At 48.1% G+C, this 25137-nt stretch overlaps 2 protein-coding genes across 2 annotated transcripts; one reads left to right on the plus strand and one right to left on the minus strand.

Moving 5' to 3' along the window:
• The first annotated feature begins 3 nt into the window (after nucleotides 1-3).
• On the plus strand, nucleotides 4-13623 carry UBR7 (ubiquitin protein ligase E3 component n-recognin 7). The gene is made up of 11 exons (XM_056545272.1): nucleotides 4-302; nucleotides 3479-3612; nucleotides 6138-6198; nucleotides 6539-6634; nucleotides 8716-8769; nucleotides 9743-9848; nucleotides 10202-10344; nucleotides 11203-11364; nucleotides 11624-11786; nucleotides 13287-13348; nucleotides 13447-13623. The coding sequence occupies exons 1-11, from the start codon at nucleotides 141-143 to the stop codon at nucleotides 13537-13539; spliced, it is 1236 nt and encodes a 411-aa protein (XP_056401247.1). The 5' UTR covers nucleotides 4-140; the 3' UTR covers nucleotides 13540-13623.
• A 2795-nt stretch (nucleotides 13624-16418) lies between these two features.
• On the minus strand, nucleotides 16419-24686 carry SPC25 (SPC25 component of NDC80 kinetochore complex). Its single transcript, XM_056546335.1, has 7 exons — nucleotides 24509-24686; nucleotides 23995-24170; nucleotides 21168-21233; nucleotides 19005-19151; nucleotides 18811-18915; nucleotides 17103-17201; nucleotides 16419-16650 (listed from the first exon to the last, which is right to left on the minus strand). Exons 2-7 carry the CDS (start codon nucleotides 24137-24139, stop codon nucleotides 16520-16522), a joined length of 693 nt encoding a protein of 230 aa, XP_056402310.1. The 5' UTR covers nucleotides 24140-24170; nucleotides 24509-24686; the 3' UTR covers nucleotides 16419-16519.
• Nucleotides 24687-25137: the final 451 nt, after the last annotated feature.

Consider the following 25137-nt stretch of genomic DNA (forward strand, 5'->3'; position numbering starts at 1 on the left):
GATAGATGTACAATACAGATGAGGAAAAGAAAGGAGTAACTTCCGCCCCCCAAAACCGGAAGTTGATTGTTTCCTGATGACTTCCGCCCTCCACCACCGGAAGTTTCTTTTCTTATTTCCTCTTCTTTCTACTGTTGCTTATGGCGGCAAACGGGCAGGGAGAGAAGCGCAGCGCGGAGGAGGCGGCCGGGGAGGAGCCGGTGCTGTCCCTGCTCGATGTCCTGGAGGAGGATGACGCCCTGGAGGACGAGGCCTGCGCCGTGCTGGGCGGGAGCGACGCCGAAAAGTGCTCGTACCCGGAGGTACCGGGACCCCAGTACTGTGACCCCTGTTGTACCGCAGACCCCCATCATATCCTCATAGTGACTCCTGTTATACCGCAGACCCCCATCATATCCTCATAGTGACCCCTGTTATACCGCAGACCCCCATCATATCCTCATAGTGACTCCTGTTATACCGCAGACCCCCATCATATCCTCATAGTGACTCCTGTTATACCGCAGACCCCCATCATATCCTCATAGTGACCCCTGTTATACCGCAGACTCCCATCATTTCCTCATAGTGACCCCTGTTATATCCCAGACCCCCATCATATCCTCATAGTGACTCCTGTTATACCGCAGACCCCCATCATATCCTCATAGTGACCCCTGTTGTACCGCAGACCCCCATCATATCCTCATAGTGACCCCTGTTATACCGCAGACCCCCATCATATCCTCATAGTGACTCCTGTTATACCGCAGACCCCCATCATATCCTCATAGTGACTCCTGTTATACCGCAGACCCCCATCATATCCTCATAGTGACTCCTGTTATACCGCAGACCCCCATTATTTCCTCATAGTGACCCCCTGTTATACCGCAGACCCCCATCATTTCCTCATAGTGACCCCTGTTGTACCGCAGACCCCCATCATATCCTCATAGTGACCCCTGTTATACCGCAGACCCCCATCATATCCTCATAGTGACTCCTGTTATACCGCAGACCCCCATCATATCCTCATAGTGACTCCTGTTATACCGCAGACCCCCATCATATCCTCATAGTGACTCCTGTTATACCGCAGACCCCCATTATTTCCTCATAGTGACCCCCTGTTATACCGCAGACCCCCATCATTTCCTCATAGTGACCCCTGTTATACCGCAGACTCCCATCATTTCCTCATAGTGACCCCTGTTATACCCCAGACCCCCATCATATCCTCATAGTGACCCCTGTTATACCGCAGACCCCCATCATTTCCTCATAGTGACTCCTGTTATACCGCAGACTCCCATCATTTATTCATAGTGACCCCTGTTATACCGCAGACCCCCATCATTTCCTCATAGTGACCCCCTGTTATACCGCAGACCCCCATCATATCCTCATAGTGACCCCTGTTATACCGCAGACCCCCATCATATCCTCATAGTGACCCCTGTTATACCGCAGACCCCCATCATATCCTCATAGTGACCCCTGTTATACCGCAGACCCCCATCATTTCCTCATAGTGACCCCTGTTATACCGCAGACCCCCATCATTTCCTCATAGTGACCCCTGTTATACCGCAGACCCCCATCATTTCCTTATAGTGACTCCTGTTATACCGCGCACCCCCATCATTTCCTCATAGTGACCCCTGTTATACCGCAGACCCCCATCATATCCTCATAGTGACTCCTGTTATACCGCAGACCCCCATCATATCCTCATAGTGACCCCTGTTATACCGCAGACCCCCATCATATCCTCATAGTGACTCCTGTTATACCGCAGACCCCCATCATATCCTCATAGTGACTCCTGTTATACCGCAGACCCCCATCATATCCTCATAGTGACCCCTGTTATACCGCAGACTCCCATCATTTCCTCATAGTGACCCCTGTTATATCCCAGACCCCCATCATATCCTCATAGTGACTCCTGTTATACCGCAGACCCCCATTATTTCCTCATAGTGACCCCCTGTTATACCGCAGACCCCCATCATTTCCTCATAGTGACCCCTGTTATACCGCAGACTCCCATCATTTCCTCATAGTGACCCCTGTTATACCCCAGACCCCCATCATATCCTCATAGTGACCCCTGTTATACCGCAGACCCCCATCATTTCCTCATAGTGACTCCTGTTATACCGCAGACTCCCATCATTTATTCATAGTGACCCCTGTTATACCGCAGACCCCCATCATTTCCTCATAGTGACCCCCTGTTATACCGCAGACCCCCATCATATCCTCATAGTGACCCCTGTTATACCGCAGACCCCCATCATATCCTCATAGTGACCCCTGTTATACCGCAGACCCCCATCATATCCTCATAGTGACCCCTGTTATACCGCAGACCCCCATCATTTCCTCATAGTGACCCCTGTTATACCGCAGACCCCCATCATTTCCTCATAGTGACCCCTGTTATACCGCAGACTCCCATCATTTATTCATAGTGACCCCTGTTATACCGCAGACCCCCATCATTTCCTTATAGTGACTCCTGTTATACCGCGCACCCCCATCATTTCCTCATAGTGACCCCTGTTATACCGCAGACCCCCATCATTTCCTCATAGTGACCCCTGTTATACCGCAGACCCCCATCATTTCCTCATAGTGACCCCTGTTATACCGCAGACCCCCATCATTTCCTCATAGTGACCCCTGTTATACCGCAGACCCCTATCATTTCCTCATAGTGACCCCTGTTATACCGCAGACCCCAATCATTTCCTCATAGTGACCCCTGTTATACCGCAGACCCCCATCATTTCCTCATAGTGACCCCTGTTATACCGCAGACCCCCATCATTTCCTCATAGTGACTCCTGTTATACCGCAGACCCCCATTATTTCCTCATAGTGACCCCTGTTATACCGCAGACCCCCATCATTTCCTCATAGTGACCCCTGTTATACCGCAGACCCCCATCATTTCCTCATAGTGACCCCTGTTATACCGCGCACCCCCATCATTTCCTCATAGTGACCCCTGTTATACCGCAGACCCCATCATTTCCTCATAGTGACCCCTGTTATACTACAGACCCCCATCATTTCCTCATAGTGACACCTGTTATACTGCAGACCCCCGTAATCACCTGACAGTGACCTCTGTTATACCAGAGGCCCCCCCATAATCTCCTGACAGTGACCTCTGTTATACCAGAGAGACCCCCATAATCTCCTGACAGTGACCTCTGTTATACCAGAGAGACCCCCATAATCTCCTGACAGTGACCCCTGTTATACCAGAGAGACCCCCATAATCTCCTGACATAATCTCCTGACAGTGACCCCTGTTATACCAGAGAGACCCCCATAATCTCCTGACATAATCTCCTGACAGTGACCCCTGTTATACCAGAGACCCCCCCATAATCTCCTGACAGTGACCTCTGTTATACCAGAGACCCCCGTAACCCCCTCCCCCGTGACCTGTCGCTGACCATGTTGTCTGTGTTGTTTGCAGGGTTATGTGAAGCGGCAGGCGCTGTATGCGTGTAACACGTGCACCCCCAAAAACGAGGAGCCGGCTGGGATCTGCTTGGCCTGCACCTATAAGTGTCACGAGGGCCACCACTTGTTCGAGCTTTATACCAAGAGGTTTGTCATGTTCCTGGGGGCCCTATATAGATGAGACTATGTAATGTACAGAATACTAGTATATACTGTATAATACACCATCACATATACTGTATGACCCCCATATTAGAGCCTGGGGCCCTCTCTTCCCTCTATGGAGATCAGACCTGTGACCCATAAAACCCATTGATTCGTTTTCTGAGGATCAGTCAGTGACTTGGAGTGAAGCCTGGTCATCAGGGCCAGATTTCTGGTGGCCAGGATGTCACTGCCATCATTGTGCCCAGCCAACATGTCCACACCTACAACTCACTGCCCTTAACACAGATGGATTATAACAGCAGACGACTAACTCCAGCGCCATTGTGTCTATGGGAAACAGGCAAGAACCAGGGGGGCAAAGGAGCAAAAACTTTGTCTCTGAGCAGTGAAGAAACATGTCCTGGTCAGATGGATCCAGATCTCTATAGAGAAACCTGGTCTGGTCAGATGGATCCAGATCTCTATAGAGAAACATGACCTGGTCAGATGGATCCAGATCTCTATAGAGAAACATGGCCTGGTCAGATGGATCCAGATCTCTATAGAGAAACCTGGTCTGGTCAGATGGATCCAGATCTCTATAGAGAAACATGGCCTGGTCAGATGGATCCAGATCTCTATAGAGAAACATGGCCTGGTCAGATGGATCCAGATCTCCATAGAGAAACATGGCCTGGTCAGATGGATCCAGATCTCTATAGAGAAACATGCCCTGGTCAGACGGATCCAGATCTCTATGGAGAAACATGGCCTGGTCAGATGGATCCAGATCTCTATAGAGAAACATGACCTGGTCAGATGGATCCAGATCTCTATGGAGAAACATGGCCTGGTCAGATGGATCCAGATCTCTATAGAGAAACATGACCTGGTCAGATGGATCCAGATCTCTATAGAGAAACATGACCTGGTCAGATGGATCCAGATCTATATAGAGAAACATGTCCTGGTCAGGTGGATCCAAATCTCTATAGAGAAACATGGCCTGGTCAGATGGATCCAGATCTCTATAGAGAAACATGTCCTGGTCAGGTGGATCCAAATCTCTATAGAGAAACATGGCCTGGTCAGATGGATCCAGATCTATATAGAGAAACATGGCCTGGTCAGATGGATCCAGATCTATATAGAGAAACATGTCCTGGTCAGATGGATCCAGATCTCTATAGAGAAACATGTCCTGGTCAGGTGGATCCAGATCTCTATAGAGAAACATGTCCTGGTCAGATGGATCCAGATCTCTATAGAGAAACATGACCTGGTCAGATGGATCCAGATCTCTATGGAGAAACATGGCCTGGTCAGGTGGATCCAGATCTCTATAGAGAAACATGTCCTGGTCAGGTGGATCCAGATATCTATAGAGAAACATGTCCTGGTCAGATGGATCCAGATCTATATAGAGAAACATGTCCTGGTCAGATGGATCCAGATCTCTATAGAGAAACATGGCCTGGTCAGATGGATCCAGATCTCTATAGAGAAACATGGCCTGGTCAGATGGATCCAGATCTCTATAGAGAAACATGTCCTGGTCAGATGGATCCAGATCTCTATAGAGAAACATGACCTGGTCAGATGGATCCAGATCTCTATAGAGAAACATGTCCTGGTCAGATGGATCCAGATCTCTATAGAGAGACATGACCTGGTCAGATGGATCCAGATCTATATAGAGAAACATGTCCTGGTCAGATGGGTCCGGATCTCTATAGAGAAACATGTCCTGGTCAGATGGGTCCGGATCTCTATAGAGAAACATGGCCTGGTATGATGGATCCAGATCTCTGTGGGAAAACATTGAGTTGCACGTCTTGATAAAGAGCTCGGTCCGAGCTAGAAACGCGTTGAAAGTGCTTTTTAATCTTTATATTTACCATGATGGAATAAAGACAACCTTTTATTGGGAGAAGAGCCTGTTTTTGGAGAAATTCTTTCCTTTTTGCTACCATGTTCTCTATGGGGAAACGTGGCCTGGTCAGATGGATCCAGATCCCTGTAGAGAGACATGGCCTGTAGTTTTGCAGCAGCTGGAGGCACCCTGGTTGAGAAACACTGACTTAGCAGGATCTATGAGACAATTTGAGATGAGCGAACTTCCAGTATTTCGATTTGTCACAAACTTCTCGGCTCGGCGGTTGATGTCTTTATCCTGTATAAATTAGTTCAGCTTTCCGGTGCTCCGGTGGCTGGAGACTCTTTCCTAGGACTGTATCCACCTTTTCCAGCCACCGGACACCTGAAAGCTGAACTAATTAATGCAGGATAAAGTCATCAACCGCCGAGCCGAGAAGTTCGTGACGAATCGAATTACTGGAAGTTCACTCATCTCTAGAGACAATGAATTGCTGTGGGACTGAGTGCCAAATGGATGTAACCAGCTACTAGATAGGGGGAAGATAATAAAGGGCACAAACAGTGAAATATAGAATAGAGGCCAATAATATAATGTATAATACAGAGGGGACACTGTATATAACAAAATACTTCTCATTTCTTCACAGGAACTTCCGTTGTGACTGTGGAAACAGCAAATTCAAGCAGATGGAGTGTAAACTGTTCCCGGTGCGTATAACCTTAACATCATTCAATCCAGCATTACCGAAACATGAGGTGGTGACATTCTGGATTATCAGACGTCAGATTAAAGGGCTTTATGGCCGTAAAGCAGCCGCCTCCCCACTGGGCGCCGGGAGTAATTCTCCTACTTTTCCATCTCTTTTTTTTTTTTGTGTTTATCTAATAAATCAGAATATTTTCTAATCCAAAATGTATCAGGTATAAAATATGGTAATTTCCACTAATCTGGCATCAGATTTGCTTTCTGTCACTGCTCATTAACCCTGTAATCCCCTATGGTCGCTGCACATTGTGTTTTCTTATGCCGACTCTGTTTTGCCTTTAGGAGAAGGAGAACGTGAATGTAGGAAACAAATACAATGAGAACTTCTTTGGTCTGTACTGCACCTGTAAGAGACCGTACCCCGACCCAGAGGATGAGGTGAGCGGCTGCACGGACACAGTCTCTTCTACATGATAAGGGAAACTTTGCATCATTGCAGAAAATCTTTCTACTATTGAATGCACCCGAAACGGTGTTATTCTACTAATAAGAAGGGGGATCTCCATCTTTACTAATGAAGGGAAACTTGTCACAGTCATGTTAAAGGGGTACTCCGCTGCACCAGGGTTTTGAACATTTTGTTCCGGACTCTTGGAGTGGGCGGCGGGGTTGTGACATCACGACCATGCCCTTCGTGCCGTCACACTACGCCCCCTCAATGCAAGTCTATGGGAGGGGGCTTGACGCCCCCTCCCATAGACTTTCATTGAGGGGGCATGTCATGACGTCACAAGGGGCATGGTCCTGACTAGAGATGAGCGAACTTACAGTAACTTCGATTCGTCATGAACTTCTCGGCTCGGCAGTTGATGACTTTTCCTGCATAAATTAGTTCAGCTTTCCGGTGGGCTGGAAAAGGTGGATACAGTCCTAGGAAAGAGTCTCCCAGGACTGTATCCACCTTTTCCAGCCCACCGGAGCACCTGAAAGCTGAACTAATTTTATGCAGGAAAAGCCATCAACTGCCGAGCCGAGAAGTTCGTGACGAATCAAATTTACTGTAAGTTCGCTCATCTCTAGTCCTGACGTCACGACCTGCCGCCCATACCCAGCGTTCTAAACCAATGCCGGTTGCTGCACAGAGATCGTGGGGTTTCCCAGCGGCCGGATCCCCGCAATCAGACATCTTGTCCCTTATCCTTTGGATAGGGGATAAGATGTCTAGGGGCGGAGTACCCCTTTAAGGATTAATTCAGTAAATTTGCCTCCTTTTCCTGATGATCCTGCCCATCAGCCTGACTGACCATGACTTCTAGAGTGGAGCGATGGTCTGTAACCCGGTCAATGAGCTGTCAGGCAGGGAGGAAAGGAGCAAGAACATTAGGAGAAGGAGGCAAACACTGCAGAAATATTTAATTGGCTGCGCCCTGCAAGTATCACTACATTAGTTGAGATGGGAAACAAACACAGACGTGGGTGGTCGGCACTACTAGCTCCAAAATAGACACGTATAGCAGGAGGTCCACAGTAGATATACCTGGTTACAAGGTGGTCCCCCATGTAGCGGTGCTCTATCCCGTAGCAGCAAAGTCTTTTCAAATCAGTTCATGAAGATGAAAAGGATGGCACTTCGCAATGCAGGTACAATTTACATTTATTCACAAACATCGGCAGGTAGAAGGTACAGAGAGGGAGCAGACATTGGAACAACGTCTGTTTCGCGGTTAAACGCCGATTCAACTGGTTCCTATAGGAACCAGTTGAAGCTGCGTTTAACCGCGAAACGGACGTTGTTTCTTTTGTTTTTTTTCTTCCTACTTTATAACCTTTTATCAATACTGCAATGTAACATTATCCCTTCACTTTCTGATTTCTTGCTAAGATTGTGTAATAGAGTAGACCTGCAGTGTAAAGCATGGTGGAGATGCAGAGTGGAACAGCACCACTCCTGCCCTCAGGTTGTGTGTGGTATTGCACACTTCCATTGAAGTAAATGCAGCCAAATTGTAATACCACACACAACCTGAGGACAGGTGCGGAGCTGTTTTTGGAAGGAAGTAGCTCTGTTTTTATTCTTGGATAACCCCTTTAGAGCATTTGAGGAAACAGGAGACTTCAAATACTAAGCTAGAGCCACTTGTGTACTTATAGAGCGACGCTGTAGTGTAAACATGGTGGCGAGACAAACTAAAGCCTCTTTGACAGGAGGAAGATTCCAAACCACCTCGGACTCCAGTCGACAGTTCAGCCAACTTGTTATCCCTCCCCACAGTCCTAATAGAGCAGAGCTGCAGGGTAAATCATGGTGGGCAGCAGAAACTAAAGCCTCTAATCACAGTAGGTGGAGCTCAGACTCCAATAGACAAACTAAACTGGAGTCACTGACCATAGAGGCTATACATATTCATCTGGAGTTTCTCTCCCAGTTGTGCAGGCTTTACAGCATGTTTTTTGTCTTGTGCACTACATATCCCAGCATGCCTGACGATAAGGTAATGACGATTCCTTCCTTTTTGTAGATCCCCGACGAGATGATCCAATGCATCGTGTGTGAAGATTGGTTCCATGGGAGGGTGAGACGCTTATCTGCTTAACTACGAGGGCTCGTTTTTTGTGGGACTTGTAATGTGTGATGTCAACATTTTGGGGCACATATAATGTATTGCAAGGGGAAGGAAGGGTTAAAGGGGTTCTCCACCATAAGGTGATTTTAGTACTTACCTGGAAGGCAGTAATGGACATGCTTAGGAAGGATCTGCACTTGTCTTGGGGCTAAATGGCTATGTTGTGAGATTACCAGAACACTGTAGATTTTTGCGAACTGGTATTTCCTGTTTGAGTTTACTACTTTGCCTACAAATCCCATAATTCCATTCCCTCCCACCCATTGAAACATAAATGAGCTTTTCCAACCAGGGTGCCTCCAACTGTTGCAAAACTACAACTTCCAGCATGCCCGGACAGCCTTTGGCTGTCCGGGCATGCTGGGAGTTGTAGTTTTGCTACAGCTGGAGGCACACTGGTTGGGAAACACTACTGTAACTGCAGTATCTCAATCTATAGACAGCCCGGATTGGAGCTGACTTTGACCCCAGCCATAAAAAGCGTAGCGTATTGGCAGTACTGTATATATGGGGTTACGCTTGTATGGTCACCGGACCATAATAGTACAGCGGCCTGAAGCAGCTGCATAGTTCCCAAAATGTGCTGTTAAAGGGGTACTCTGGTGGGGAAAAATATGTTTTCAAATCAACTAGTGCCAGAAAGTCATACAGATTTGTAAATTCCTTCTGTATAAAAATCTTAATCCTTCCAGTACTTATCAGCTGCAGAATACTCCATAGGAAGTTGTGTGTGTTCTTTCCAGTCTGACCACAGTGCTCTCTGCTGACACCTCTGTCCGTGTCAGGAACTGTCCACAGCAGGAGCAAATCCCCATAGCAAACAGGAGCAAATTTGTTTGTTTTCCACCGGAGTACCCCTTTTTAAGGGATCAACCAGCTGAATATAAAGTAGATACATTGTAACGCCGCCTTTGTGTTCCAGCACTTGGGAGCCAATCCGCCTGAACACCTGGAGTATCAGGAGATGGTTTGCCCCTGCTGCATGGGTCGCTGCTCCTTCCTCTGGGCTTACAGCAACAAGATCGGAGGTAAGACCCCCCCCCCCCCCCCCCCAACCAGTCCTGCAGCTTCACTAATGGGACCATACGACTGACATTCACTTCATTAATGGGACCATATGACTGACATTCACTTCATTAATGGGACCATATTACTTACATTCACTTCATTAATGGGACCATATGACTGACGAATCCCACATAGTCATACATGTCTATAAGAATAGAACAAAGTTGGTGACTAGTTCCCTGCAGTTGTATCATAGAATTCTGTATCTGCAGGGGATTTGGAGCTCTGTGTCAGTAAAGATGCGGGATGTGACTATATATGTGGCTGATTTACATATCGCAGTAACTAATGTGTTGATTTTTGCTTCATCCAGTCCCTGTCGTCACCCAGATCACTCCAGCGGAAGTCGATCAGGAGGTAAAGATTGAGGACTGTCCAGAGGACACCAGCACGGTGCATAATGGTCCCAGTATAAAGAGCGAGGAGGAGACCGCCCCGTCCACCAGCTGTGACCAGGTAGCGGCTTCCACTAGTACCATTGAGTAGAGCAGTGTTTCCCAACCAATGTGCCTCCAGCTGTTGCTAGACTACAACTCTTAGCTCCCCCAGTTGCAAAACTACAACTCCCAGCATGCCCGGACAGCCAACGGCGTTCCGGACATGCTGGGAGGTGTAGTTTTGTAACTGGGGGAGGTCCACTGGTTGGGAAACACTAGAGTGGAGTGTCACTGCTTTTTTTTTTTTATCTCATTTACTCATTGTAAAAGGTCCTAATAAAACCTTTTTACCGTATTTTTTGCCGTATAGGACGCACTTTTTCTTCCCCAAAACTAGGGGGGGGGGGGGAGTTGGTGCGTCTTATATGGCAAATACATATTAAAAACCTACGGTAGTTTATAAAAGGTCAGGCGCATTTTCCGAGATGCAGTGTAAAGTATGGAGGATTGCATTCTGGGTGCCATAACTACTCCAAGGGCCCTGCATGTTTTCCCTTTCCTGTAGCGTAAAGAATGGAGGTTTTCAAGTTGGTCGCAAAAACTACATCCAGCGTCTTTTGAATCAATTTACAGGGATTCAATTTGTTCATGGCTGAGTTATTCCAACCTCTATCTCTCTGGCTGTTACAGAACTCCCATTATACATTTATTATTATCATTATTAGCATTAATTACTAGAATTATTTATTAGCATTATTATTATTATTGCATTAATAATGCTAATATTAATGCTAATAATGATGATGATGATGATGATGATATTCTTATTGGCATTAATAGTAGTATGTATTAGCATTATTTACTAGCATTATTGGCATTAATATTATTGGCATGATCATTTCATATTTTTTAATTAACATTGGATACATTTTTTTAGAAACCCATAAATGGCGACGTCTCCTTGAAAACAGAAATGAAATCAGAAGCCAAACCCTGCAAACTGCAAGAATATCAAGAATATCAGAAACCCAGAGAAAATGCAGCCACCTACTGGCCGAGCAACTGGCGGCGTAAACTGTGCCGCTGCGAGACGTGCATGGTAGGTGTGAACAATATGGCGCCTTGCCGGGAGGGTCCAGGTCATCGGTGTATACCAGTGTTTCCCAACCAGGGAGCCTCCAGCTGTTGCAAAACTACAACTCCTAGCATGCCTGGACAGCATGTGGCAGTGTGGGTAGCTGGTGGCTGTCCGGGCATGCTGAGAGTTGTAGTTTTGCAACAGCTGGTGAATGGGAACACTACTGTATACCGTGCGTGGCCGTGTTACACCTTTATCTTACGTTATTCTGTCCCTGCAGAAAATGTACAAAGAGCTGGAAGTTCTGTTCCTGTTAGATGAATGTGACACCGTTCAGGCCTATGAGCACAAGGGGAAGTCCGAGGAGGAGCAGGAGAGCAGCGACCCCCTGATGACCGCGCTCGGCACTATGAACCGCATCCAACAGGTGGAGCTCATCAGCGGTAAGCTTCAACCCCCGCCAACTCTTACCTCCTTTAACCCCTTAAGGACCAGACCAATTTTATTTTTGCATTTTTTGTTTTTTCCTCCTCCGCCTTCTAAAAATCATAACCCTTTTTTATTTATTATTTTTTTTAAATATTTCCACAGACCCATATGAGGCTTGTTTTTTGCGTCACCAATTGTACTTTGTAATGACATCACTTACCATAAAATGTACGACGTAACCAAACAAATATTATTTATGTGGAAAAAATTGAAAAGAAAACCGCAATTTAGCAAATTTTGAAGGTTTTGTTTTCACGCTGTACACTTTACGGTAAAAATGACAGGTTATCTGTATTCTGTGGGTCAATACGATTAAAATAATCCCCATGATTATATATTTTTCTATAATTGTGCCACTTAAAAAAAAATCTCAAACTATTTTAACAAAATTTGTATGTTTGAAATTGCCCTATTTTGACCACCTATAACGTTCAAATTTTTCCGCATACGGGGCGATATGAGGGCTCATTTTTTTGCGCCATGATCTGTAGTTTTTATTGGTACCACGTTTGCTTAGGTTTTACTTTTTATACATTTTTTATACATTTTTTTTTTTTGGAACAAAATGTGACACAAAAGCAGCAATTTTTGACTTTTTTTTAAATTTTTTTACATTTATGCCGTTCACCATACGGGATAATTAACAATGATAGTTCATACCTTTACGCACGCAGCGATACCAGATTTGTGTATTAATTATTATTTTACACTTTTTTGGGGGTAAAATGGGAAAAACTGACTTTTAACCTTTTTATTGGGGGGGGGGGGATTTTTCACATTATTTTTATTTATTTTCTTTTTAATAAATTTTTTTTTTTTAACTTTTTTTTTATTTACACTTTAATATTCCCCATAGGAGACTATTTATAGCAATCATTTGATTGCTAATACTGTTCAGTGCTATGCATAGCGCTGATCAGTGTTATCAGTGATCGTCTGCTCGATCTCAGACCAGAGCAGAAGACCCCGGGTGAGGGGACCTCCGGCCGCCATGCTGGATGATCGGATCCCCGCGGCAGCGCTGCGGGTGATCCGATCATCCATTTAAAGTGCCGCACTGCGCGATCTGTATTGATCACGGCATCTGGGGGGTTAATGGCGGACATCCGCGCGTTCGCAGATGTCCGCCATTACCAACGGGTCCCTGGCTGCTGATAGCAGCCGGGACCTGCCGAGCATGATGCGAGCATCGGTCCCGTGCTCAGTCATGGCGGAGCGTAAATGTACGTCATGGTGCATTAAGTACCACCTCAGCATGACGTACATTTACGTCCATTGTCGTTAATGGGTTAAAATGCTGTTTTCTCTGTCCTGCATTACCAAGAACGCTCTGTGCTGCTCTCCCCTTCCTGGTATCTGTTTACCGCAAAACTGTTGTCTGATTCACTGTAAGGTTTTGGCGCCTCGTTCCTGGGCCGCCCCTATCGCTTATTGTAGTTTTCTTATTCTACTAGAGTATAATGACCTGAAGACGGAGCTGAAGGATTATCTGAAGAAATTTGCAGAAGAAGGAAAGGTAATGCATTCTCTCCCCCCTATCCTGGATCTGGTAGTGGAACCTCCCCTCCCAAATATCATTCATGCCACATTTTGCTTTATTTTTATTTTTTTCAGGTGGTCCAGACCCAAGACATCCAGAAGTTCTTTGAAGATCTTCGTTCTCGGAAGAGGCAGCGGGTGGACGCGATGCAGTATTATTGTAGCTAACGGGACAGATAAAATCACCGTCTATTATAGACAGCAGACGTCTCTGCCCAGCCCCCGTCGTGTTTTTAATTCCTTTTTTTTTTTTTAATACAGACAGAAGAAACTGCTCATCCGCGGTGCAGATAGACATTGATAGGTTGGTGCAGTGTTTCTCAACCAGGGTGCCTCCAGCTGTTGCAAAACTACAACTCCCAGCATGCCCGGACAGCCGAAGGCTGTCCGGGCATGCTGGGAGTTGTAGTTTTGCAACAGCAGGAGGCACCCTTGTTGAGTAATACTGGATTAGTGTTGATCCGTGACTGATAGGACCTGGACTGCGTCCCCCCATGTATTGCAGAAACCCCTGAATCTGTCATCGCATTTAGCTACACTGCTCGCCCTTCCCCTCCCCTCCATAGGTCACCTGTAGTATTACATCCCGGCTGAGACATGGATCTTTCCTGCACCCCTGGGTGAGGCTATGTATTGTGTCGCCAGGGTGTCATTTTTAATTGAATTATAATGAAATCTGTTGTGTTTCCTATATTTAGGGTGTTGTTCCCCCTAAACCTGTGTATTCTCTCTTGTAGAGATAGGGCCCCTAATCGTTGTCGGGAGATTCCTGTAAGGAGACATTTGCAGCTCTGGGCTCGGCTGTATCAGCTCGGCCCCCCGCTGCCCTCACAGCCCACCCGCTGCTTGTGCGTCATGTCTCCATGTCGCTGATCATGTGTCTCCAGATTTATCCGCAATCATTGCAATAAAACAGATTGAAAACCTTTTAATATCCTGGAGAGAATGTAGAACATCTGTGTCTTTAAAGGGTTAACTAAATCCATCAGGATCCCACTCCCTCACGGGAAAGGCCTGCAGTGTAAAGAAGGGAGGTTGTCCCTGGCTCTGTACAGTAAACACAACAAATTAACATGTTACTGCCCCCATTAGAGTTGAGCGAACCTCGGCTGTTGATTACTTTAGTCTGCATAAATTAGTTCAGCTTTCCAAGGGCTCTGGTTGCCTGGAAAAGGTGGATGCAGGAGATCTAAGACTGTCATTCCAGGCAACCAGGGCCCTTGGAAAGCTGAACTTATTTACGCAGACTAAAGTAATCAACACCCGAGCTACGAGGTTCGCTATGAGCCAATTTACTGTAAGTTCACTCAACTCTAATGGGGGTAGTAACATGTTACTACCCCCATTAGAGCTGAGTGAACTTACAGTAAATTGGCTCGCAGCTCGGCTGTTGATTACTTTAGTCTGCGTAAATTAGTTCAGCTTTCCAAGGGCTCTGGTTGCCTGGAAAAGTCTGGGATGACAGTCTAAGGTCTCCTAGGTCTGTATCCACCTTTTCCAGGCAACCGGAGCCCTTGGAAAGCTGAACTAATTTATGCAGACTAAAGTAATCAACAGCCGAGCTGCGAGGTTCGCTACGAGCCAATTTACTGTAAGTTCGCTCAACTCTAACCTCCATCCTTTACACTGCAGTCTGATCTGAAGTGACTTAAAGGGGTACTCATTTATTTAAATGAACTGGTGCCAGAAAGTTAAACAAATTTGTAAATTACTTCTATTAAAATATCTTTACCCTTCCAGTACTTATTAGCAGCTGTATGCTACAGAGGAAATTCTTTGCTTTTTTTTTTAATTTATTTTTTGTCTTGTCCACAGTGCTCTCTGCTGACACCTTTGTCCATATCAGCTGTCCAGAGCAGGAGAAAATCCCCATAGCAAACCTATGCTACTATGGACAGTTCCTGACATGGACAGAGGTGTCAGCAGAGAGCACTGTGGACAAGACAAAAAAAAGAAATTCAAAAAGAATAATTTCCTCTGTAGCATACAGCTGCTAATAAGTACTGGAAGGGTAAACATATTTTAATAGAAGTAATTTACAAATTTGTTTAACTTTCTGGCACCAGTTCATAAAAAAATAAAAAAAATTCTACCAGAGTACCTTTTTTTTTTTTTTTAGCAGCTTGTTGTTTAATTTGGGTCAGTGGCGTCATCAGGGGAATCCGGGAGAATTCATGGAGTATGGCCTACTATGGGCAAAGTTACCATGTAGCACTCACCTTACACTGCCCCGGAAATCGTAGTGAATGTAAACAATGCCGTTGTGTGAATGATGGGGGATGTAATCACGCCTGTGTTTGCAGCAGGTTACTGGCAGAGGTGGAGATAAGTATGGGGTTTCAAACACTGCATGCTGGAGTGACATCTGATGTATTGGAAGGTTCGGACCCAAACACATTCAATGCGTCTTCTTAGGCTGTCACCAGGTTAATCTGCTGAGCAGCACTAAGCCACATTTCCCCCTGCTAAGGCCACTCACAAAACACACCATGTAGTCTTAAAGGGGTACTCCGGTGCTAAGACATCTTATCCCCTATCCAAAGGATAGAGGATAAGATGCCTGATCGCGGGGGTCCCGCCGCTGGGGACCCCCATTATCTTCCATGCCGCACCCTGCTAGAATTAGCCCCCGGTGTGTGCTCGCTCCGGGTCTGATTACTGGCGATCACAGGGACAGAGCATAGTGATGTCACAGCTCCACCCCCCTCAATGCAAGCCTATGGGAGGGGGTGTGACAGCTGTAGCATGTGCGCTTCGCCCACCTATCTGAGAGGTGCACATGCTACACACAATTGATTCCCTATGGAATTAGCATGTGCTCCTCTCAGAGCTGGGGTCCCTTCCGAAGATCATGGGGCCCCGACTGCAGTAATTTTGTCTATACAAGGGTGGCTGACAACCTTCAGAGCAGTGTTTCCCCAATCAGGGTGCCTCCAGCTGTTGCAAAACAAACTTCCAGCATGCCCAGACAGCTGGGGGCATGCTGGGAGTTGTAGTTTTGATACAGCTGGAGGCACCCTGGTTCAGCCGCCACCTCCCAGACACAGCACCTCTACACTAAGGGTTATCAAGAAAGTGACATTTTATTATGACGATACAAAAACATATAAAGCAGAAAACATACAGAAGTGGAGGACGAGGAAACAGATTATTTTCCTTGTGTACAAAACGCAGCAAAGGATTTGCGCAGGTTGGCGAGCAGCGCAGGGAAGTTCTTGGTTTCTTGCAGTTTCTTCTCGTACTCGGCCATGCAGTCCAGGGGAGGATCACAACCTGTGACTAAAGAGGAAGGACACCTGTCAGTGACACCTTCTGTATAAACAGCAGTGGGCGCCATCTATAACTCTGAATATCAGAGCATGCTGAGAGTTGTAGTCATGGAAACGCACTGCATGAAAGCAATAAAAAGGTTCTGTCTGCTGTTTCCTTGTTGTCATACAAGGAGGATGAGACTTTCCCATAGAGACTGAATACTAGAGATGAGCGGAGTATTCAATTCATCCCAAACTTCTCGGCTCGGCGGTTGCTGACTATCCTGTATAAATTAGTTTGGCTTTCAGGTGCTCCGGTGGCTGGAGACTCTCCTAGGACTGTATCCAATTTTCCAGCCACCGGACACCTGAAAGCCAAACTAATTTATACAGGATAAAGTCAGCAACTGCCGAGCCGAGAAGTGCGGGACGAATCGAATTACTGTAACTTCGCTCCTCTCTACTAGTGACGTCACTTACGTTGATATTCTCCTTCCATATTGAAGTAAATGATGAAGGTAAACGGCTCCTCCGGGTCTTTGGGGTTAATGCCCCTGAAGACAAACTGCAGCCTGTCACCTGGAAGAGACAACAGATCAGGAGATGACCCCCAGATCACTGATGACCCCTGCCCCCCCCCCCGATCACTCCTGACCCCCAGATGACCCCTGACCCCCCAACTCACTCCTGCCCCCCCAGATGACCCCGCCCCCCCAGATCACTCATGACCCCTGCCCGCCCCCCCAGATCACTCATGACCCCCCCATATGACCCCTGCCCCCCCAACTCACTCCTGACACCCCCAGATGACCCCCCACCCCGATCACTCATGACCCCCCTGCCCCCCAGATGACCCCTGCCCCCCCAACTCACTCCTGACCCCTCAGATGACCCCTGCCCCCCCCCAACTCACTCCTGACCCCCCAGATGACCCCTGCCCCCCCCCAACTCACTCCTGATCCCCCAGATGACCCCTGCCCCCCCCCCAACTCACTCCTGATCCCCCAGATGACCCCTGCCCCCCCAACTCACTCCTGATCCCCCAGATGACCCCTGCCCCCAACTCACTCCTGACCCCCCAGATGACCCCTGCCCCCCCAACTCACTCCTGACCCCCCAGATGACCCCTGCCTCCCAGATGACCCCTGCCCCCCAACTCACTCCTGACCCCCCAGATGATCCCTGCCCCCCCCCAACTCACTCCTGACCCCCCACCCCCAGATCACTCATGACCCCTGCCCGCCTCCCAGATCACACATGACCCCTCCCCCCCCAAAATCACTCCTGACCCCCCCAGATGCCCCCTGATCACTCATGACCCCTGCCCGCCCCCCCCAAATCACTCCTGACCCCCTCCCCCCCAAATCACTCCTGACCCCCCAGATGACCCCTGCCCGCCCTCCTAGATGACCCCTGCCCACTCCCCAAGATGACCCCTGCCCCCCCGCCCACAGATCACTCATGACACCCTGCCCTCCCCCCCAGATCACTCATGACACCCTGCCCTCCCCCCCCCCCCCCAGATCACTCATGACACCCTGCCCTCCCCCCCCCCCCCCAGATCACTCATGACACCCTGCCCTCCCCCCCCCCAGATCACTCATGACACCCTGCCCTCCCCCCCCAGATCACTCATGACACCCTGCCCTCCCCCCCCAGATCACTCATGACACCCTGCCCTCCCCCCCAGATCACTCAGGACCCCTCCCCGGGCTGCAGTCACCCCCTACACAATTCCAAGATAAGATCCGCAGTCCTCAGAAATACTTTGTGTTAAAATTGTAAAGTCCTGCAAAGCTTTGCTGTCAGTGAATGGAACAATTTTTTTTTGCACTCATTCACGTGCTGCTATTGTAAATGCTGCAGCATATTTTTATTTTTTTACTACACATATATATATCTTTTTTATTTAATTTTTTTTATAACAAGGAAAAGTCGCAGCATTTCTACTTTTAAAAAACGGCAATCTGTGGCACAGTGCATGTGGCTGAGTTTCTGGTGTCCGCCCCCCAAAAAATGAACGTGTCCGGAATCATTTCAGAAACTCATTGCCTTCTAAGGAGACGACGCAGTTCGGAACCCTCCTGTACCAGCTGCGCCATTTACAGATCATCTACCCATTTTGAAATATTTCTTCCATTTGGACCCCACTAATCGGAATCCCCCGTATGGCGGCTGTATAAGTTACCTTGTAGTTTCCGGATGTCCAGCCCCAGACGCTCCTTGAATAATGTGGCCGCGTTCTGCAGCTCCTTCAGCTTCTCCTTATTCACTTTTTTGTTTGCCAAAGCAACTGCAAGAGAAAGGAGAAGAGAAGATAACCCCCATCATCCACCTCCCTGACACACGTCTCATCACACAGCAGCTATGGGCGGCTCTTACGCTCCCGCTTGTGCGCGATCTCTTCTCGTAAGCTCTGCATGTGCTCGGACAGCGCAGCGCTCAGCTTCTCGTTCTCCTTCACCCTGGCGATCTCCCTCAGGACGTTTTCCTTCTTCTCCTCAATTCGCTTATTCTGGTTTTTGGTGTCTGAGGAAAGACATGGGAGCAGGTCACCCAGACGCCGCAAGACAAATATGGCGCCAATGGCGAGCGTCCGAACGATAAGAGAGACTGTCACGGCTTCTATAATTGTCTGAGTCGTCTCCATACCGAAGTATTTACCAACCAGCTGTTGCAAAACTACAACTCCCAGCATGCCCGGACAGCCAACGGCTGTCCGGGCATGCTGGGAGTTGTAGCTTTGCAACAGCTGGAGGCGCCCTGGTTGGGAAACACTAGTATATAACTTGGCAGATCTGACATTCAGGATTCTTAGAAAGCTGTAGTAGCTGCAGTCATATAAATTGTTAGGCCGTACTAGGTATTAGGGCAGTGTTTCCCTAACAGGGTGCCTCCAGCTGTTGCAAAACTACAACTCCTAGCATGTGGTGGCTGTACGGAAATGCTGAGAGTTGTAGTTCTGCAACAGCTGGAGGCACCCTGGTTGTAAAACACTGGTGTAGACCAACACTGATGTAGGCCAACGGCTGTCCGGGCATGCTGGGAGTTGTAGTTTTGCAACAGCCGGAGGCAAACCTGGTTGGGAAACACTGACCTATACTATATACTACTATATATTCCAACATGCTGGGAGTTGTAATTTTGCAACAGCTGGAGACACCCTGGTTGGGAAACACTAGTATATAACTTGGCAGATCTGACATTCAGGATTCTTAGAAAGCTGCAGTCATATTAATTTTGGGGCTGTAGTAGGTATTAGAGCAGTAATTCCCTAACAGGGTGCCTCCAGCTGTTGCAAAACTACAACTTCAAGCATGCTGGGAGTTGTAGTTTTGCAACAGCAGGATGCACACTGGTTGTAGAACACTGGTGTAGACTAACACTGATGTAGGCCAACGGCTGTCCGGGCATGCTGGGAGTTGGAGTTTTGCAACAGCTGGAGGCATCCTGGTTGGGAAACACTAGTATATAACTTGGCTGATCTGACATTCAGTATTCTTAAGAAGCTGTAGTAGCTGCAGTCATATTAATTGTTAGGCCGTACTAGGTATTAGGGCAGTGTTTCATTAACAGGGTAACTCCAGCTGTTGCAAAACTACAACTCCTAGCATGTGGTGGCTGTCCAGGAATGCTGGGAGTTGTAGTTTTGCAACAGCTGGAGGCACACTGGTTGTAAAACACTTGTGTAGACCAACACTGATGTAGGCCAACGGCTGTCCAGGCATGCTGGGAGTTGTAGTTTTGCAACAGCTGGAGGCACACCAGCTGGGAAACACTTCCATACATATACATTTAGATTTCATTACAATAGGCGCCTCCCTTTGTAAATTTTCACTCTTATCTGATCGCCGGTGGACCCGCTGATCACCAGAACTGGCGTCCGGTGCCCCCTGAAGATGTGGAGCAGCAGTCAAGCAAAACCAGTCGGGGGCGATCCTCACAGGGATGATAGTCCGTCCCATAGAGACTGAATACAGCAGCAGCTTGACTGCATAGGACTTTGTTTTCCACCGGAGTACCCCTTTAACCTCACCTACCTAGAGCTCTAACTTTTCATTTAGATGGAGACCTTGTATTTTTACCACATAATAAGAAATATGATTTCAATATAATAATAAGATATATTTATATAATTTTATTAAGATTTTATAAAAGCCCTCACAAAGCTACAAAGAAACAAATAGGTATAGATCTATGTACTATATACCTTTATAGCTGTATGAGGGGTTTTATAAAATTATATTTACATATAAAATGATTAATATTTTTAATACATTTTTCTTATCACATTAAATTCTTGAATAAAAGGTTTCCATTAAAAAATTAAAAAAAAACAATTACAAGGTCCACAGCTAAATAAAAGCTCCCAGACATAAAGACGACTTTGCAGTATTTGAGGGGTGGATCAGGTGACTTCCCCCCCCTGGACGCTGCAGTTACTATTGACTGCGCTCTCGGCTGCAGACGTCACATGACAGGGAGGGGATTTACTATGAAGGATCCAGAAGATTATCGGACGTAACTGAAAGGATCTGTCGTTACCTTCTCTGGACTCCAGGATCTTCTCCACCATCATTTCTCCTTCTCTGTATTTTTTATTCAAAGAGTCTGAAGAAGAAAAATAAAATGTTACAGGAATCCGCGCCATTTCATGTCAGACTACGCAGAAGAGCGGCAAGATGAAACAAATTGTGGTCGGTGCGTCCAGCTTTTCTTAAACTACAACTCCCAGCAAGCGCAAAATTCCAATGACTGTCCAGGCATGGCAGGGGTTGTAGAGTTACACACTGTGGCGGTCTGGGCATGCTGGGGGTTGTAGTGTTGCACACTGTGGCTGTCTGGGCATGCTGGGGGTTGTAGTATTGTACTGTGGCTGTCCTGGCATGCTGGGGGTTGTAGTGTTGCACACTGTGGCTGTCTGGGCATGCTGGGGGTTGTAGTATTGTACTGTGGCTGTCCTGGCATGCTGGGGGTTGTAGTGTTGCACACTGTGGCTGTCTGGGCATGCTGGGGGTTGTAATGTTGTACTGTGGCTGTCCTGGCATGCTGGGGGTTGTAATGTTGCACACTGTAGCTGTCCTGGCATGCTTGGGGTTGTAGTGTTGCACACTGTAGCTGTCTGGGCATGCTGGGGGTTGTAGTGTTGCACACTGTAGCTGTCTGGGCATGCTGGGGGTTGTAGTGTTGCACACTGTAGCTGTCTGGGCATGCTGGGGGTTGTAGTGTTGCACACTGTAGCAGTCTGGGCATGCTGGGGGTTGTAGTATTGTACTGTGCCTGTCCTGGCATGCTGGGGGTTGTAGTGTTGTACTGTGGCTGTCCTGGCATGCTGGGGGTTGTAGTGTTGCACACTGTAGCTGTCCTGGCATGCTGGGGGTTGTAGTGTTGCACACTCTAGCTGTCCTAGCATGCTGGGGGTTGTAGTGTTGCACACTCTAGCTGTCTGGGCATGCTGGGGGTTGTAGTGTTGCACACTGTAGCTGTTTAGGCATGCTGGGGGTTGTAGTATTGTACTGTGGCTGTCTGGGCATGCTGGGGGTTGTAGTGTTGCACACTGTGGCTGTCCTGGCATGCTGGGGGTTGTAATGTTGCACACTGTGGCTGTCCGGGCATGCTGGGGGTTGTAGTGTTGCACACTGTGGCTGTCTGGGCATGCTGGGGGTTGTAATGTTGCACACTGTGGCTGTCTGGGCATGCTGGGGGTTGTAATGTTGCACACTGTGGCTGTCTTGGCATGCTGGGGGTTGTAGTGTTGCACACTGTGGCTGTCTTGGCATGCTGGGGGTTGTAGTGTTGCACACTGTGGCTGTCTTGGCATGCTGGGGGTTGTAGTGTTGCACACTGTGGCTGTCTTGGCATGCTGGGGGTTGTAGTGTTGCACACTGTAGCTGTTTAGGCATGCTGGGGGTTGTAGTGTTGCACACTGTGGCTGTCTGGGCATGCTGGGGGTTGTAGTATTGTACTGTGGCTGTCTGGGCATGCTGGGGGTTGTAGTATTGTACTGTGGCTGTCTGGGCATGCTGGGGGTTGTAGTGTTGCACACTGTGGCTGTCCTAGCATGCTGGGGGTTGTAGTGTTGCACACTCTAGCTGTCTGGGCATGCTGGGGGTTGTAGTGTTGCACACTGTAGCTGTTTAGGCATGCTGGGGGTTGTAGTATTGTACTGTGGCTGTCTGGGCATGCTGGGGGTTGTAGTGTTGCACACTGTGGCTGTCCTGGCATGCTGGGGGTTGTAATGTTGCACACTGTGGCTGTCCGGGCATGCTGGGGGTTGTAGTGTTGCACACTGTGGCTGTCTTGGCATGCTGGGGGTTGTAGTGTTGCACACTGTGGCTGTCTTGGCATGCTGGGGGTTGTAGTGTTGCACACTGTGGCTGTCTTGGCATGCTGGGGGTTGTAGTGTTGCACACTGTGGCTGTCTTGGCATGCTGGGGGTTGTAGTGTTGCACACTGTGGCTGTCTTGGCATGCTGGGGGTTGTAGTGTTGCACACTGTAGCTGTTTAGGCATGCTGGGGGTTGTAGTGTTGCACACTGTGGCTGTCTGGGCATGCTGGGGGTTGTAGTATTGTACTGTGGCTGTCTGGGCATGCTGGGGGTTGTAGTATTGTACTGTGGCTGTCTGGGCATGCTGGGGGTTGTAGTGTTGCACACTGTGGCTGTCCTGGCATGCTGGGGGTTGTAGTGTTGCACACTGTGGCTGTCCGGGCATGCTGGGGGTTGTAGTGTTGCACACTGTGGCTGTCCTGGCATGCTGGGGGTTGTAGTGTTGCACACTGTGGCTGTCTGGGCATGCTGGGGGTTGTAGTGTTGCACACTGTGGCTGTCTGGGCATGCTGGGGGTTGTAATGTTGCACACTGTGGCTGTCTTGGCATGCTGGGGGTTGTAGTGTTGCACACTGTGGCTGTCTTGGCATGCTGGGGGTTGTAGTGTTGCACACTGTGGCTGTCTTGGCATGCTGGGGGTTGTAGTGTTGCACACTGTGGCTGTCTGGGCATGCTGGGGGTTGTAATGTTGCACACTGTGGCTGTCCTGGCATGCTGGGGGTTGTAGTGTTGCACACTGTGGCTGTCTTGGCATGCTGGGGGTTGTAGTGTTGCACACTGTGGCTGTCTTGGCATGCTGGGGGTTGTAGTGTTGCACACTGTGGCTGTCCTGGCATGCTGGGGGTTGTAGTGTTGCACACTGTGGCTGTCCTGGCATGCTGGGGGTTGTAGTGTTGCACACTGTGGCTGTCCTGGCATACTGGGGGTTGTAGTATTGTACTGTGGCTGTCTGGGCATGCTGGGGGTTGTAGTGTTGCACACTGTAGCTGTTCTGGCATGCTGGGGGTTGTAGTGTTGCACACTGGTCACTATTGCTGCTCTCACCGCTGATTTTCTGCAGCGACTCCTTGTACGAGTCCTTGATCTCCTGCGGGGACATCTCTTCGCTGTTTTGGCTGATAAACCGCGTCCGGAAATCCTGCATGAAGGCGTGGAGGCTCTGCTCGTCATCCATCTTGGTAGTAGACATGGCGCCCAGCGCGCCAAAGAAGCTGTCCTCGCTGAACGGGCAGAAAAGAGAAGAATAGAGAATTACGCCAGATAATCGGACCCCCCGGATTACCAGTCAGACGCCATCACTACCGTCTAAAGAAAACAGAACTGTGACATTTACAGCACTGTAAAGTGAGGAGCTGTGACCCTGAGGAGGGCATCACATGTCCTGCCACAAGCCACGCCCCCTCACAGGTGCCCCTCCTCCCCTTAATAAAAATAACAACAAAAACGGGGCGCCCATTTGTAATGCGTTACTCTTAACAATATGAGAAATCACGTGACCTGACCTCCCTGGTACCTGACTGCCTCCCCCTCCATAACGCCCGGTGCCCCCGTTACTCACCCGGTTCCGTTTATAAGGCGGCGCTCCCCCTCCCGGATTCAAACGATGCCGCGCAGCCAGTGACGTCACTAAGTCCGGCCAATCGACTTCCCTGCGCCGCATCGCGCAGGCTGACAAATCGATCGCCGAGACCAGGCGCCGCTGCTGGGACAACACGTGGTGACGTCACTCAGTACAGCCAATCCACGTCCTACTCCGCAGCGCTCAGGCTGAAAATCGATCGCCGAAATCAGACGACGCTGCTATGACAACACGAGTTGACGCCACAAAGCTTAGCCAATCAACGCCCTACGCCTTAAGGAGCAGGCTGAAAATCAACCACCGAGACCTGGCACCGCCGCCATTTTTGTTATGGGCAAATGTTCTGTTACTTAGATTTATCTTTTGCAGCACTTGAATTATCTTCCCTATGATGTGAAATAAGATATGTGAACGGACTATTATAATATATACACACACACACACTATATATATATATATATATATATATATATATATATATATACACACACACATACATATATATATAGTATATATGTATATACGCTAAAAATAATCATTACAGATTTTTCCTCATTAGGTCGGTGTCTGGATTCCGTTGCATTGCCGTGGAATGAGATTTGCCATAG

The sequence above is a fragment of the Hyla sarda genome, chromosome 11 (assembly GCF_029499605.1).
Source record: "Hyla sarda isolate aHylSar1 chromosome 11, aHylSar1.hap1, whole genome shotgun sequence".
Taxonomy (NCBI): Eukaryota; Metazoa; Chordata; class Amphibia; order Anura; family Hylidae; genus Hyla; species Hyla sarda.